Below are 13,913 nucleotides of genomic sequence, written 5' to 3'. Positions count from 1 at the left end.
ACTCTTTGGTATGAAATGGGATCTGGGCTTAATTTTTTTCTAAGTTCATTTTATCCAGAAAGGGAACCTTAAAGCAGTTTTTCATCTTGATTTCCAAGGTTTCTGATACAGCCACCTAGGTCACTGGCCATAGCTTCCTCACAGTTCCCTGCCCATCACTGCACAGTCACCTCAGTCCCAAGATAACCCAGGACCACGTCCAAGGCATTGCCAGTGGATGAACTTAATTGACAGGTCTTTGCTCAAACCCCACCCGTGTGAAGCGCTGTCCAGGGCGTTGTGGGCACACAGGAGGAGGAAGGCGGTTTAGACACACATGCACATGAGAGCAGAGCTGAAGTAGAACACAGGTTGTGTGGTCCAGCCGACCACTGTGAGTCCGTATCGGTTCATTGTGAGAGTTTGGCTGTACCCTGGGCTGGGGGCCCTTGGGGTGTCTTGGTCTGGGATGTGCTAGAATGCTAGTGACGTTTGGGGAGCTAACCTCTTCTGTCTCATTCTAGGAGTAGCTCGGAGAGGAGGAAGGAGAAGTCCCGGGATGCAGCGCGCTGCAGGAGAAGCAAGGAGACGGAGGTCTTCTATGAGCTGGCCCACGAGCTGCCTCTGCCCCACAGCGTGAGCTCGCACCTGGACAAGGCCTCCATCATGCGACTGGCCATCAGCTTCCTGCGAACTCACAAGCTCCTGTCCTCAGGTGAGGCCGGTAGACTCCGCCAGGAGGCTCCGTTATGGCAGAGGTAGAAGACCACTGAGAAGGTCTTCCCAACCAGGAGCTCCCACTCTGCAAAACTTCCACCCACAGAAACACCGTCATGTGACTTCATTCCTGCATGTTACACATCTCCTTCCCAGCAATGCCCTTGACAGTGAAGACAGCCATGAGATGAAGGGCAAGGTCAGGACTAAGGGAATGCATGGGCACGGAAGCTGAGGAGGAGAGAGAGGGCCAGGGGAGCACAGCAGCCTTTGCTGGCCTTGCAGAGGCCTTTCCATCGGCCACACAACCCACCCCGCACTCCAGACTGAATCCTTGGGAAGTGTTTTAGTGCTTATCTTCCAGCTGCTTGCTCCAGAGGGGCAGAGGTGTGCCCATGTGATCGTTTTCCTTCTACTAGCCAGTGTGCCAGCCAGAGTTTGTGGTGTCTCTGCCTTTGGTTTCCTCCACTATAAACCGGGGTGAACAAGGCTTACTGCGCAGGGTGTCTGTGAGAATTACCAAGATGGTGTCTGTAAGGCACCTGGCCCAGCCACACTCATTCACACTGGGAAGTCTAGGATGGATAACAACCTCCCCACGGCACTAACTCATTCTCACCCTCCCTGGGATCTCTGCAAGTCTCGAGTTCACAAAACGTTTCTTTCTCAGAGTTTACATTCTTCGTAAAGCCATTTCCTGTTAGTCCTGACCAGAAAGAGGTGGCCCAAGGAGTTTCCCAGCCTCAGATCCCATGTGACAGTCCCGTCCAGTCTGTCAGTTTCGTAAGGAAACGGGGCGGTGGGTCGTGTCCCTCCTTGCCAGGTGTGGTACGACAGGTGGGAGCATCCAAGGTAGTGAGCGGGGGAGGGAGGGTTCTGTGTGGTTCGTGTCCAGTTTTCCTGAGTGAGCGGGTGCCTGGGAGCCGGGTGCACGCTGCCATCCTGTTATGAAGTGGCTATTCTGGGAAAGAAACCCTGAGCAAAGGGAATCCAGCGTGAGGCTGGGAGGCCAGACCGGCATGTGCTATTCTGGGCCCTGGAGCACAGGAAGGATATGGAGGAAAGATTTTCAGAAAATAGGATGACAGCTCAGTGGGTCCAAGGGTTGGAGGTAACCCTGTACTACAAGCCTGAAGAGTCTCGGGAAAGTGCAGGTGGGAAGGGGAGCACCAAGGGCAAAGTCATGCTCTATAAAATACTTTCAAAGAAACAGGGCAGAGAAGCTGCAGCTCCATCGCCATACATGCTACAGAAAGAGGGCCCGGTGGGCTGAAGTGTACCAAGGCCTGGGGATGCCCTCTCAGGGAATGTGTGTCCCTCTTTCTCTTAAAGAGGCTCGTCTTCCTGGAAGGTGAGGGCAGTGTCTGGTAGTGTTGGATTCACCTTTACATACACACAGAGTAGGCAGTGGAGGATTTAACAGATGAAGACCCTTGCCGACACCCAGAAACATCTTCTCGACTTCCCAGTGATGGTACTTGAAATTCTTTTCTTAAGACATTAATTCTTTTGGCTTAATCATTGCACCCCCAGAGAGCCCCAGGAGGAGTAAGCCATTAATTCTGGGACACCTCTCTGATTGAATTTGGCCTTGTAGGACGTTTCAGAGGCGATGAAACGTGAAACATGGAAAACCTAAAACTGCCCACAGTCACACATTTAGCACACGGGGAAGCTGCACCTGAAATGGAAGTCATTTTGAATCTCGGTCCATGGGAGAGACAGGCACAGGAGGGCAGGAGCGTTCCGCAAACCTGGTCGGATGAAGATGGTGACCAGGGGCTGGGTGTGTCGGGAAGAAGAGGGAAAAGGGGACCAAAGTTAAATGGATGTGCCCCGGGCCAACCCTGAGCAGTGGGGGCGGGGAGGGAGGAGATCCCCCCACATTCTGTGGATTGTCGCTGCCCTTTCTCTCGCTGCACAGCCTGTTTTCTCTGTTCTCCCACTCGTAAGCCTCTCAGTGGTTTAGAGCTTGACCGAGGGGACCGTGACCCCGAGGCTGGGCGTCTGAGCACGTCTGCGTGTGTATGTGCTGACGTGAACCCCTGTGCGCCGGACTCACCAAGGGAGTTAGGACTAGACTGGCCACAGTGAGACATCTCCACTCAGGAGCTGTTGCAAGTTGTGGACACAAACTGGCTGCCCCCTGACGGGGTTTGGCCCCAGACCAACCAGAGTCCTTAGCATATCAGCTCTGGTCCTCTTTGTCCCCAGGTAAGAAATGACAGAAAAGGATAAAGAGCCGTCTGATCCGGGCGTCCTTGAAGGAGCAGTTCTCATAAAACAAGCGTCGCCCGGGGAGGGAGGAGACGGACGGCTTTTCCACCCCCTTCTCGACCCTGTCTTCCAGGCTCCCGCCACGCATTCCCTCCGCCAGTTGTTGAAATTGTTTCCAGGAATTGTGTGGGCGACAGGATCTTTATTTTTTCTAGTCATATTTTGCTTTTTCAACACATGCAGCTCAATGGAAAGGAGTAAGGATCCGTGGACAGATAGACTTGCAGGGAACCTCAGTCTGCCTCTCACTGTCTTTGAGCTTGACTTTCTTCATCTGCACAAAGGGGACAACAGCACTTAACTAAGCGATGCTATTGATGGATTGAGATAGGGTTATAAAGCCCTTACTTTCCCTCCTGCCTACCACATATTAGGCTCTCAATAGGTTATAGCTTAGAATCAAAATGACTAGGAACAAATACATCAATTTATAGTAAGTATATATAAATAATGTGTAATACAGACATTATCCTCTTTACCTATCTTTCGACAATTTCTGTCAAAATGCAGAGTTGCCAAATCAAAATAGACTGATTCTTGAAACATTTCTGACAAAGGTGAGCACTGATGTTGGCTCATTTTATAATAGGAAGTAGCTGGTTGCATACCTCAGAGTTCAAAAGGCTAAAAAAGACCAGGTTTTGCTTTAGAAAAGTTTCTTCTTTACTTAGTAACATGTTTCCCTTTGATTTTCACAGTAGGCTGTTCTGTGTGGGAATGTTGGAGAGGAAACCTCAATGCTAAGAAAGTCAGGCTAGGAGTCTGGGCTGCCGATTGAGATTTGTATCACAGGAAACAAACTGAAACAATAGCTTTATGATATTAGCTTCCACGCTGGGTCGAGAACAGAACACACTCTGACGGGAACATCGGTGGAAATACCACTTGATTGTCTTAATTCCTCTTTCAAGATGAGCTCTACAAACCATAACCAAATGAAGGTCACTTTTGTATTCGAAGGGCATCAAATAGCAGTAAATATGCAAAATTGGCTTTTCACCTGTAAAGCGGATTTTTAACTTCCCCACACTTGTGTGTGGGGAAAGCAAATTCAGTTTACACACGAGCTGGAGTTTAGTGTGAAGCCAGCTTTCTAAAGAGACATGTCAGGTTTACTATTGATTCATTGGCACTTGCTTAGTGAAGACATCAGTCTTAATAAGAAATGATGATTTCCTGATCTTTAGACTATTAAGGGAAAGGTATGAGAAAATGTAAGGCAAGTAATTTTGAAGTTTTTACCGTGACGTTTTCATGCAGGAATGGTGGAACCAGAGGGGAGAACTGTGGAGGCAGATATGGTTTCTGGTACCTTCTTTTTTTTTTTTTTTTTTTTTCATTTTTCTGAAGCTGGAAACAGGGAGAGACAGTCAGACAGACTCCCGCATGCGCCCGACCGGGATCCACCCGGCACGCCCACCAGGGGGCGACGCTCTGCCCACCAGGGGGCGATGCTCTGCCCATCCTGGGCGTCGCCATGTTGCGACCAGAGCCACTCTAGCGCCTGGGGCAGAGGCCACAGAGCCATCCCCAGCGCCCGGGCCATCTTTGCTCCAATGGAGCCTCGGCTGCGGGAGGGGAAGAGAGAGACAGGAAAGCGCAGCGGAGGGGTGGAGAAGCAAATGGGCGCTTCTCCTATGTGCCCTGGCCGGGAATCGAACCCGGGTCCTCCGCACGCTAGGCCGATGCTCTACCGCTGAGCCAACCGGCCAGGGCTCTGGTACCTTCTTACGCATCACCTTCAGACTTCTTTCCTTAGTTTTCCACCCCCTACTTTTCTACTATTCCACCCCTTCCACATTCACCTTCCAAATGAAGGTCCTTTTCTGTCCTGCTCGGAGAGGAGCTGATAAGGCGTTTCATGCTAGGATGTTAATGTCTAAGAGCAGCTGATGTATAATCTCTTCTAGAGATACTGAAATTGTTCAACCAGAGAAGAATCTGGTCAGTCAGTAGATTTGCTCACCCCTGTCCTGTGCTATGGCTTATGAAGGTGAATAGAGTGAGGTTAGATAGGATAGGAAGTTATGTAAAGAGCAGAGGAATGAATCTCTAAGGATGGAATTTCCAGGTCCTTTAGGAGGCCAGAAAGATCAGGTAAAAACCAATGCCTTCTGCAAAAGCTGTGAGGGTAGCCCAAGCCTACTACCTGATACTGCTGGAGTTTACAGGTATGCTAATGATACCGCAAGTGATCCAAAAATAACGTCCTCATGGCTTGACTGAGAATGCTCGTGTAGTCAGCGTACCCAGGAATAGGGTGGTGGTGGGGGGGGGTGTCTATGGCCCTGGGAGAACTGGAGGAGAGGAACCGGTTTGAAAGGAAAGCCCCTGCCTGACCGGCGGTGGTACAGTGGATAGAGCACGGGCCTGGGATGCTGAGGGTACCAGCTTGAGCATGGGATCACCGACACGATCACATGGTTGCTGGCTTGAGGCCCCAGGTCACTGGCTTGGGGAAAGGGTCACTGGCTCAGCTGGAAGCCCCCGGTCAAGGTACATATGAGAAGCCATCAGTGGTCAACTAAAGTACCACAACTCTGACTTGATGCTTCTCATCTGCTCTGTCTGCCTGTCACCTCATGAAAAATTTTAAAAAAGAGGAAAGCCCCTGTGAGGATAACTAAGGGCCAAGCACATCTGAACCGGGAAGATCACAGCAGAATGGTCCTGTAAGAACAGTCAAAGCAGTGCTGGAACCTCTCAGAGTAGAAAACGAGGGAACATGACCCCTGTGGGGTCATGCATCTTAACCAACAGCAGCCCCTTGTGACGACCTGGGCTCAGAGACTGGTCAGGAGTATCTGCCCTGCCACTGTGCCCACTCCTGCTGCCCATGGGTCCCACCCCACCCGGGTGGTGCTGCCTGAAGGAAATGAGCGATGCTCCGGAAAAAGTGCTCCAAAACCTCAGCCCGCGCATATCCTGGCGGTGGGGAGTCATCAAAGCCTGTTTACAGGGCTATTTTTAGCATTAAAGACTCTTGTTGGGCTCCCTGGGCAGAGGAGGGCTGAGCAGGCTGCATCTCAGCAAAGTGCCTCTGATTTTGGCGACCTGTCCCTCTTCTCTGGGGTCAGACTCTGAAGGGTCTTGGGAAGCAAGCAACTGAGAGCGAGAACCCAAGGCAGTTTAGAGAGTCTCTGGTTGTGTGACCTTACAGTGGTTTCTCTTTGTCTTTGCCGCCCCTGGAGAGTCCTTGAGGGAAAGGATGGCTCTTAGACCTCTCCATATCCTTGTACTTCCTAGGACAGGACTTAGCACAGAGTGAGTGGCACTTGATGACAGATAACTGATTTCCTGCTTTGTGGTGGCACAGAGCAGCCACATACATAGTAGGAGCAATAACTGCAGAGTTAGTGAGTGCATTTCCCGTGTGCCTAGCACCGAGTTGGAGATTAATGGTATGTTAGGGAAGACACGATGCTCACCATGAGGGGGTGGGGCGGCGGTGATGTGCATGGCCCTGGCCTCTTGCATGGTCTGCCTCTACCCACCGTTTGCACCCTCAGCCCCCAGCTGGTAGGGAGCTGGCAGGTTCCTGTAGAAGCCCCCAGGAAGGTAATCAGGTGCTGCCAGAGCAAACAGTTTCACAGAAGAAAGGGGCCCGCCTGTCCCAGGGTCCCTGGGAGCCCAGCCTGCCGGCTTCCTGGTCCTCCAGCCATTGTGACTTCAGTTCCAAGGTGTTCTGTTTCCATCTGTGGCCCCCCGAGCAACCCTCGCCCTCCTTCCCAGAGGCCAGCTGGCCAGCTGCTGTAGCCGATTTCGCCACCTCCTGGAAGCTAGTGTACCGGGCATGGATGGAAACCAGTTGAGCTGTGTCGGAACTGTTAAAAACAGGAAATTTTAAGCAGAACTATTTCCTCTGGGCCTAGTTAACCCAAATAAGGTTGTCTTGGGATTACTCCAGATTTTGAAGTCAGTGTTGCCACTGAGATCAAAGAAGTTAAAGAGAGAGAAAAATCTTCTTCATAGGCCAGAAATCACAGGGCTGGCCTCTGCTGTCTGGAGAAGGTGGTCACCTATCTGGTGTGATTTAAATGGTGCTGAAAACCTCTCCTCACGCATCCCAAAATAGGTCACCACTTGCCAAAATAGGCTGATTTTTCCCAGCATAAGGGTCATTTGGAGGACCTGGAATTAAGGTGGTGATTCTCAAGCTGTGATACTAGGGCCAACAGTTTTGACAGCACCTGGGAACTTACTAGAAAAGCAGGTTGTCAGCCCTGACTTGAGACTGAATGCATTAGGAGCTCTGGGGACGGGGCCCGTCTGGGGCCCGCTTCATGAGTGTATGACTTCTATATACAATATCAAGGTGGCTAACTCTTCCGTGGACTGGCGCACAATTTCTGCTCCATCGGGTGAAGAACACTGCTCTGGAGACTCTGGTACTTGCTGAGATTTGAAAGCACTGAGTCTGGTCACTGTCTGTCCTAAAGCCTCTGCTTAAAGGTGGATGTTAACTGAGAGCCCTAACATTGTCAAGGGTGTCACCCTCACCTGCACTTCCCTTCATTGTCATCAGTTTGGCTGACTAGTTAGTTGGCAGACACCCAGGTAAGCAGGGATCAAGTGTGGTTATGTGTGTAGTACAAAGCCATTCCCAGATGGTCTCCCCTCCTGTAGGCTAGTCTCCTGAACCAGAGTGTGGAGAGGAAAGAACTTCCCTCCTTTGGTTCCACGATTTTAGCAAAACAGAGGGAAAGCCAGCTATCAGGATACCACTCGATCCAGCCCAATTCTTGACTCTGAAGGCTGGCTTGTCCCCAGATGGGCCTGTCCTATTCCTCTGAAGAAATATCTAGCATCTGTGACTCTGGTGTGTTCCCTGACCCTGTGTGCTCATCCTGTGGTCCCCGTCTGGGCATGTGGCAGACACTTAGATGGTTGGCAGCGGGCTTTTCCAGAGGAGTCCACTTGACACCTTTGTACTGTCCCTGGCAGACGTCTGTCTGTCCACATCTGTGTTAACACCACATCCACGTGAGCTATGCAAACCCTCTCTCTCTCCAGTTTGCTCTGAAAATGAGTCTGAAGCTGAGGCTGACCAGCAGATGGACAACTTGTACCTGAAAGCCCTGGAGGGTTTCATTGCTGTGGTGACCCAAGATGGAGACATGATCTTTCTGTCAGAAAATATCAGCAAGTTCATGGGACTCACACAGGTGACACCTTCCTCTGGCTCTTTCAGAAAGGGGCATGTTTCTCTTTGGGGGTAGAAGTTGGTGGAAGGTTCTGATCACATCCCTCCTGACCCCTCCCTGCACGTACCCACCCTGCCCCCGCTCTGATCTCAGCCCACAAGCCTCAGGGCCACATTTTCACCCTCTGGCGTTGGGTTTGGCATTGCTGATGACCGTCCTGGTAGAAAACTCTAAGTTAACAGTTCAGCCCTCGTGAATTAAGTCTCTGACATCCACAGCAGTCCTCTGCTACATCTGTATGTCTGTGGGCCTAACACTGAATGAGGAATATGAGAAGACCTAATTTAGTCTCTTCCCTATCTCCAAGTCTAGAAGGTGGCTCGGCTGCCTCTTGGAAACTTCTACTTCAATATTAGGAATAATGAAGCCCGACCTTGTTTTTGAAACAGGTGGAGCTAACAGGACACAGTATCTTTGACTTTACTCACCCCTGTGACCATGAGGAGATCCGTGAGAACCTGAGTCTCAAAGATGGTAAATTATTCTTTATTGTGTGTCTCCTTCCTTCTCTGACACTGGGGAGGGGGTCTGTAGTCCCTTTGTGTACAAATGTAGGAGAGATGGATCATGAATATCATGATCTAGAAAAAACTGACATGCAAAAAACTCCAGCAGAGCCTGTGAGATGAGATCAAGGGCCCCGAGAGGACCTGCCACTCAGAAACCTCCCCTCTGGCCCTGCCTGGTGCCCAGTACCAGCTTGTGGGGCACTCCTTTGGGTTAGGACAGTGTCTCTGGGAGGTTTTAGCACCTGGAGTTCAGCACCTCTGCCACATATGGCACCCAAATCAACAAATTCATCTGTACCAAAGTGTTCATGGGAACTGTGGGGGCTGTCTATTGATATGTAACAAACCACCCAAAATGTAGTGATTTAAGCAATCATTTTGTCACCTCCCACAATTCTGTGGGTTCTGTGACTGGTTCTTTGGCCCCGTGTCGTATCAGCTAGATGGGATGATCAAGGTGGCTTACCCACATCGCTGGGACAGTGTGGCTTGAGGCTGGGGCTGAGCTGGGATGCTGGAATAGCTGGACTTCTGTCCCACTTCATGGAGTCTCAGAGCCACTCTCTCTTCACTTGGAGTCTCCAAGGTAGCCAGACTTCTTATATGGCAGCCCAGGGCTCCCAAAATTGCAAAAGTCGTAGCTGCCAGACCTTCCCGAGGCTTAGTTCTGAAGCTGGTGCAGCATCACTCTGCCCCACTCCGTTGGTTAGAGCGAGTCAGAGTCCGCCCCGAGGCAGCATGAAAGGGAGCTACGCAGGTTGTGAATATCGGGAAGCAGGCTCATCGGGGCCATCTTTGGAAACTAGCTGCCCCTGGAGCAAAGACTTAATTTGGTCCCCTGTGGAAACAAAGGACAGGTAGTTTCTGCTGGAAAAGAAATGTAAAAGGTCTAGCATATGGCACACTACCTGTGGGGCGTCCAGGAAACACTGGTCAGTGGGAGGGCCATACAAGCAAAAAGCACTTTGCAATGACAGTTGGAGCTGCTGCTTCATCTCATATAAATGGAAGCATTCAAGCAAAGATATGAGTGGTGATATTATCAAGAGGACTGGAGCTTTGGGCAGAAGTAGAGCTCTGTGACTTGCAAGGTCCCTTCTGAACCTGACATTGATCACTGCTCTGGGCAGATTCCGCCCATGTCTAAACAGCCCCTTTAACATCTCTCACCTGTCACTACCATGATGTATGCTTGTCCAACCTGAATAATAGAGGCAGTGGTACTGCGCCTGCAAGGTTTGGCCATGGTTACCGTCACACTGCAAAAGCAGACAATTCACTGGTCCACTTCTACCCTTGTTACAGACTGAGCTTGCCGTCTGGGCCTACAAAATGCAGAATTACAAGCAGCCCCGTACCCCACCCACCCACTCAGCCCTCATACAGCCCCTCTGCTCTCTCCCTAAAGGCCTTGGACCGCCTAGCTCCTAGAGTACACAGTCTGGAGAGCACTCCATGGGCTATTCAGTGTCTTATCTGTGCTGCTGAGAAAGTCCTGTCTGGTTCTATGGGAAAGGGGCTACCAGTCTTTCTGCATTCCTTTCTAAAGCAGGTGCTTGAAGCCTAAGAACACCAAAGTCTCATATCTTCTCTCCTCCAGAAACCCTTTGGTCCTTGGGTTCTCAGGCTCAGTCTGACCATGTGACCTGAAGCAAGTCACTTCATTGCTCAGTTCCTCGGAATCTTTCTTTTCAGATTGACAGCTGTCCCAGGCAAAGTCTAGGACCTTCCAGCTCTCGGGTTCCATGATTCACAGCATGAGCCTAGTCTATTTATCTGAGTAGAACTTTAGGTCTCCTGGCCCACGTATCGGGGACTTGGGATCAAGCTCAGCAAATCAGCAAGCTCCTTATTGAAGGTGCCGGCCTGAGTGGACTCATGATCTGGAAGCATAGGGTTAATGTGGGCACCTAGAGGAAGATAAGACCAGGAGGCAGATTGTGGAAAACATTGAAGGCCAGGTGGAGGGCCTTGAACTTTATCCTGTAGACAGAGGGGAGCTGTTGAAGGTTGTTGTGCAGGGGTGGAGTAATCTGATTGGAGCTATGGTTAGGAGGATTAATCAAATGGTAGAATGGCAAGGATCCAGAGGCTAACAAGTTAGGAGGCCACAGTAATAATAACCTAAGCCACGGCCACATTTATCTCCAACACGTGAGCTGGTCCTGATGGTGGGCCCAGGCCCAGATAGAAGAATATCTCATAATATGCCAACCCCATCTATGAAAAGTGAAATTGTAAGATACATCATTAAGCATAGAAGGCATGGTTTTATGATCATGATGAAGGAATGGTCTTTCTAAAAAAAAAAAAGAAAAAAAAAGATCCACCATTTGGTCCATCACATAGTGGGCTTTCCTAGGGATGTTTAAGATACTATAGATTCAAAGATGACACAATTCACTGGCCCCACAGATTTCTGGGCGTATGACAGTTGAGTAAATGAAAGCCCTCTGGAGGTTTGGGTGCAGAGGCTGGTGGCTATGCCTTCGGGCGGAGAGGGAGTATTTGAAACAAGCCTCTGGATTATTCACTGACGCTGGGCAGGGGGCAGCAGGCGTGTATCCTGGGAAACCCAGGGTGAGGATGGTGGGCTAGGCAGAATTTAGACCTGGACAAGGGGACTCAGTTGACACTTACTGCATTTGTCACTTTGTTTTACAGAAAGTGGAGAAAGTTCTGAACAGGCAGGCTACTTGGAGACTATGAGGAAGGAAGCTATATTGTGTCTCTCGGTGATTTATGTAACTCTGACTGAGAAAGGATATCCATGTTGAGTTAATCCTCAGAGTGGACTTGCTCACCAAATCCCAGGAGATTTGTACCCGAGGTCTCTCTTGAGCTTGACCTATGTCATGGTAGAAGCAAAGCTCATGGTACATTATCCTGAATGCAGCCGTTACTGGTTGAACACAGGACACAGGAAGGTTCAAATTCCTGTGGGACAGGAATGATGAAAAGACAGGAGTGTCTGAGGGACATTGCTAATCTGAGCAGTTTATCCCCTGTAGTAATCGTAGTCTCACTCTGACTATCCCTTGGGATTCCTCCTTGGGAGCCTGGACCTGCTCCAGTGGAGATTTGCTGAGATTGTGGCTAACAGTCACTCATAGCCTTCTGCCCTGGAGGGAGCCCTGCCCACGTGCTAGGTGCCGTGAAAGAAAAGCAGCATAGCACCCTACTCTTCAAGTGCGTGTGCTCTGGTTGGGGAGGCAAGCTGGAGATGAGGAAGCTGTAGTCCGGAGGCTAAGGTGGTACTCGGTGTTCATAGCAGGCTACAGGTGCTGAGAGGGCACATACTGGGCAAATACACACCATACTTGCTTAGACAACCCTGCAGCTGGGTCTCTCTCCTGTGTATAAATGAAAAACTAAATTCAACTGGTTCCCTCCACCCTCCGCCATCTAGGCTCTGGTTTTGGGAAGAAAGGCAAAGACATGTCCACAGAGCGGGACTTCTTCATGAGGATGAAGTGTACAGTCACCAACAGAGGTCGAACTGTCAACCTCAAGTCAGCTACCTGGAAGGTAGGATGACATCAGGCAGGGGACAGAGCCCCGGCTGTGCGCCCGCCCCATGCTCTCAGCCCCCCGACTAACCCTGCACGGCTGCTCTCCAGGTCCTGCACTGCACTGGCCAGGTGAAGGTCTACAGCAACTGCGCCCCTCACAGCAGTCTCTGCGGCTACAAGGAGCCCCTCATGTCCTGCCTCATCATTATGTGTGAGCCCATCCAGCACCCGTCCCACATGGACATTCCCCTGGACAGCAAGACCTTCCTGAGCCGCCACAGCATGGACATGAAGTTCACCTACTGCGATGACAGGTAGAGCCCATGAGTGTGTGTGCTGTGGGCAGTGAGTGTGTGAGTGTGTGTGAGTGTGTGTGTGTGTGTGTGTGTGTGTGTGTTTATAGTTGTGCCTGTGGTAAAGGCCGGGTCTGGGCCGTCGATGCTGTACTGCTGGGTACCCGCGTGTGGGCTGTGCCGCTGTTTCCCTCCATCCCTGCAGCGAGGGGATTCCTAACACCATTGGTTCCCTGTTGACGCAGCGTCAGGGTCTGACGGCAGCGCCGTGCTGGTGTGCGGCACTGTTGTCATCGCTGATCGTTGTGACGTGCACATTCCTCCACATATGTGTCAGGCTCCTGAGGAAACGCCCAGGCCAGGCTGCTGCCCCAGGAGATGAGGGGCAAGAGATTCTCATTAGCACTCCCAGTTCAGGCGCCAGCCCAGAGCTCGGGTTCTGGAGGAGACTGCCCCACGGCCACATGGTGGGCATGGATTCTCTCCCATTGCTGAACGCTTTCCCCTCAGTCTTTGCTCCTCCTGTGTCACCTCTGTCCTGGCCACTGTCCAGCCTAGTTTTGAAGGCTTTTCAAGGAAGAGACCCTAAGCCAGACTCGGACCCTGAAAGCCAGGCCCGACTGGAGGTTCTCTCGGTTAAAGCGCATTGACTCTGGGGTGAGCTGACCTAGGTTCAAATCCAATAGGAAATGCTCAGTGTTACCTGTTATTCTCACCCTAAATGGTTTCTGGAAGTTGTCAAAGGAGCACCGAAGAGGAAACATGCAAGCCGGGTCAGCTCTATCTTAGCTCAGGGTGATGTTGAAACGGGTGGAGAGGCTGGGTTGCAGAGGGGGGCCTGGGAGGGGGGCCCGGGAGGGCTGGTAAAGCTGCCCAGGGGCTCCTGATGGCCCCGCTGTCTCGCCCCTGCCCTCTCCTCTGCACCCTGGCATTGGGGATGCGGGGAGGTCAGGAAACAGAGAAAGGAAGGTAGGGGAGTATAGAAGCCGTGAGCGGTGACCACCATCAGGAGGAAAGGAAGTGCCTGGAGAAGCACCTGGGCCCGATAGGTCTGCGTCAGGTCAGTGCCACTACGGCCTCCTGATGAGAGTGTCCCTAGGTAGGCCCTTCAGGGCAGAGATCTCTCACCCTGACCCCAGCTTTCTGCGGCATCCAGAGTCACCATTTCTTTCCAGAGGCCCAGTGTTTGTGGTCACTCTTCACCGGTAGGGTTTCTCCGCAGACTCTGAGATCCCAGCTTCCCCTCGTCTAAAGTGGCGATGATACTTTCTCAACCCATTCCACAGGATCATTGCAAAGTGAGAGCATGACTATGAAGGCACTTTGAAAGGTCCAAACACCGTAACTGATGTTCAGCTTTGTGTTTCTGCTCCTGTCTTACTTCCTGTCCTTATCCTCCCCCAAAGCAAGTTTCCCCACTAA

General features: G+C 51.2%; 1 protein-coding gene across 1 annotated transcript in view; it reads left to right on the top strand.

Annotated features, from left to right (window-relative positions):
- The window catches only part of EPAS1 (endothelial PAS domain protein 1), an 85,779-nt gene that overhangs the window by 46,724 nt on the left and 25,142 nt on the right, over positions 1 to 13,913 (top strand). The window contains exons 2-6 of the mRNA XM_066378348.1: positions 504 to 694; positions 7,987 to 8,138; positions 8,567 to 8,651; positions 12,096 to 12,214; positions 12,307 to 12,512. Of these exons, the coding sequence (XP_066234445.1) occupies positions 504 to 694; positions 7,987 to 8,138; positions 8,567 to 8,651; positions 12,096 to 12,214; positions 12,307 to 12,512 (753 nt within the window). The remainder of the gene's footprint in view (positions 1 to 503; positions 695 to 7,986; positions 8,139 to 8,566; positions 8,652 to 12,095; positions 12,215 to 12,306; positions 12,513 to 13,913) is intronic.

Source organism: Saccopteryx leptura, chromosome 3 (genome assembly GCF_036850995.1).
Source record: "Saccopteryx leptura isolate mSacLep1 chromosome 3, mSacLep1_pri_phased_curated, whole genome shotgun sequence".
NCBI lineage: Eukaryota > Metazoa > Chordata > Mammalia > Chiroptera > Emballonuridae > Saccopteryx > Saccopteryx leptura.
This window is presented reverse-complemented; position numbering and strand designations above follow the sequence as displayed.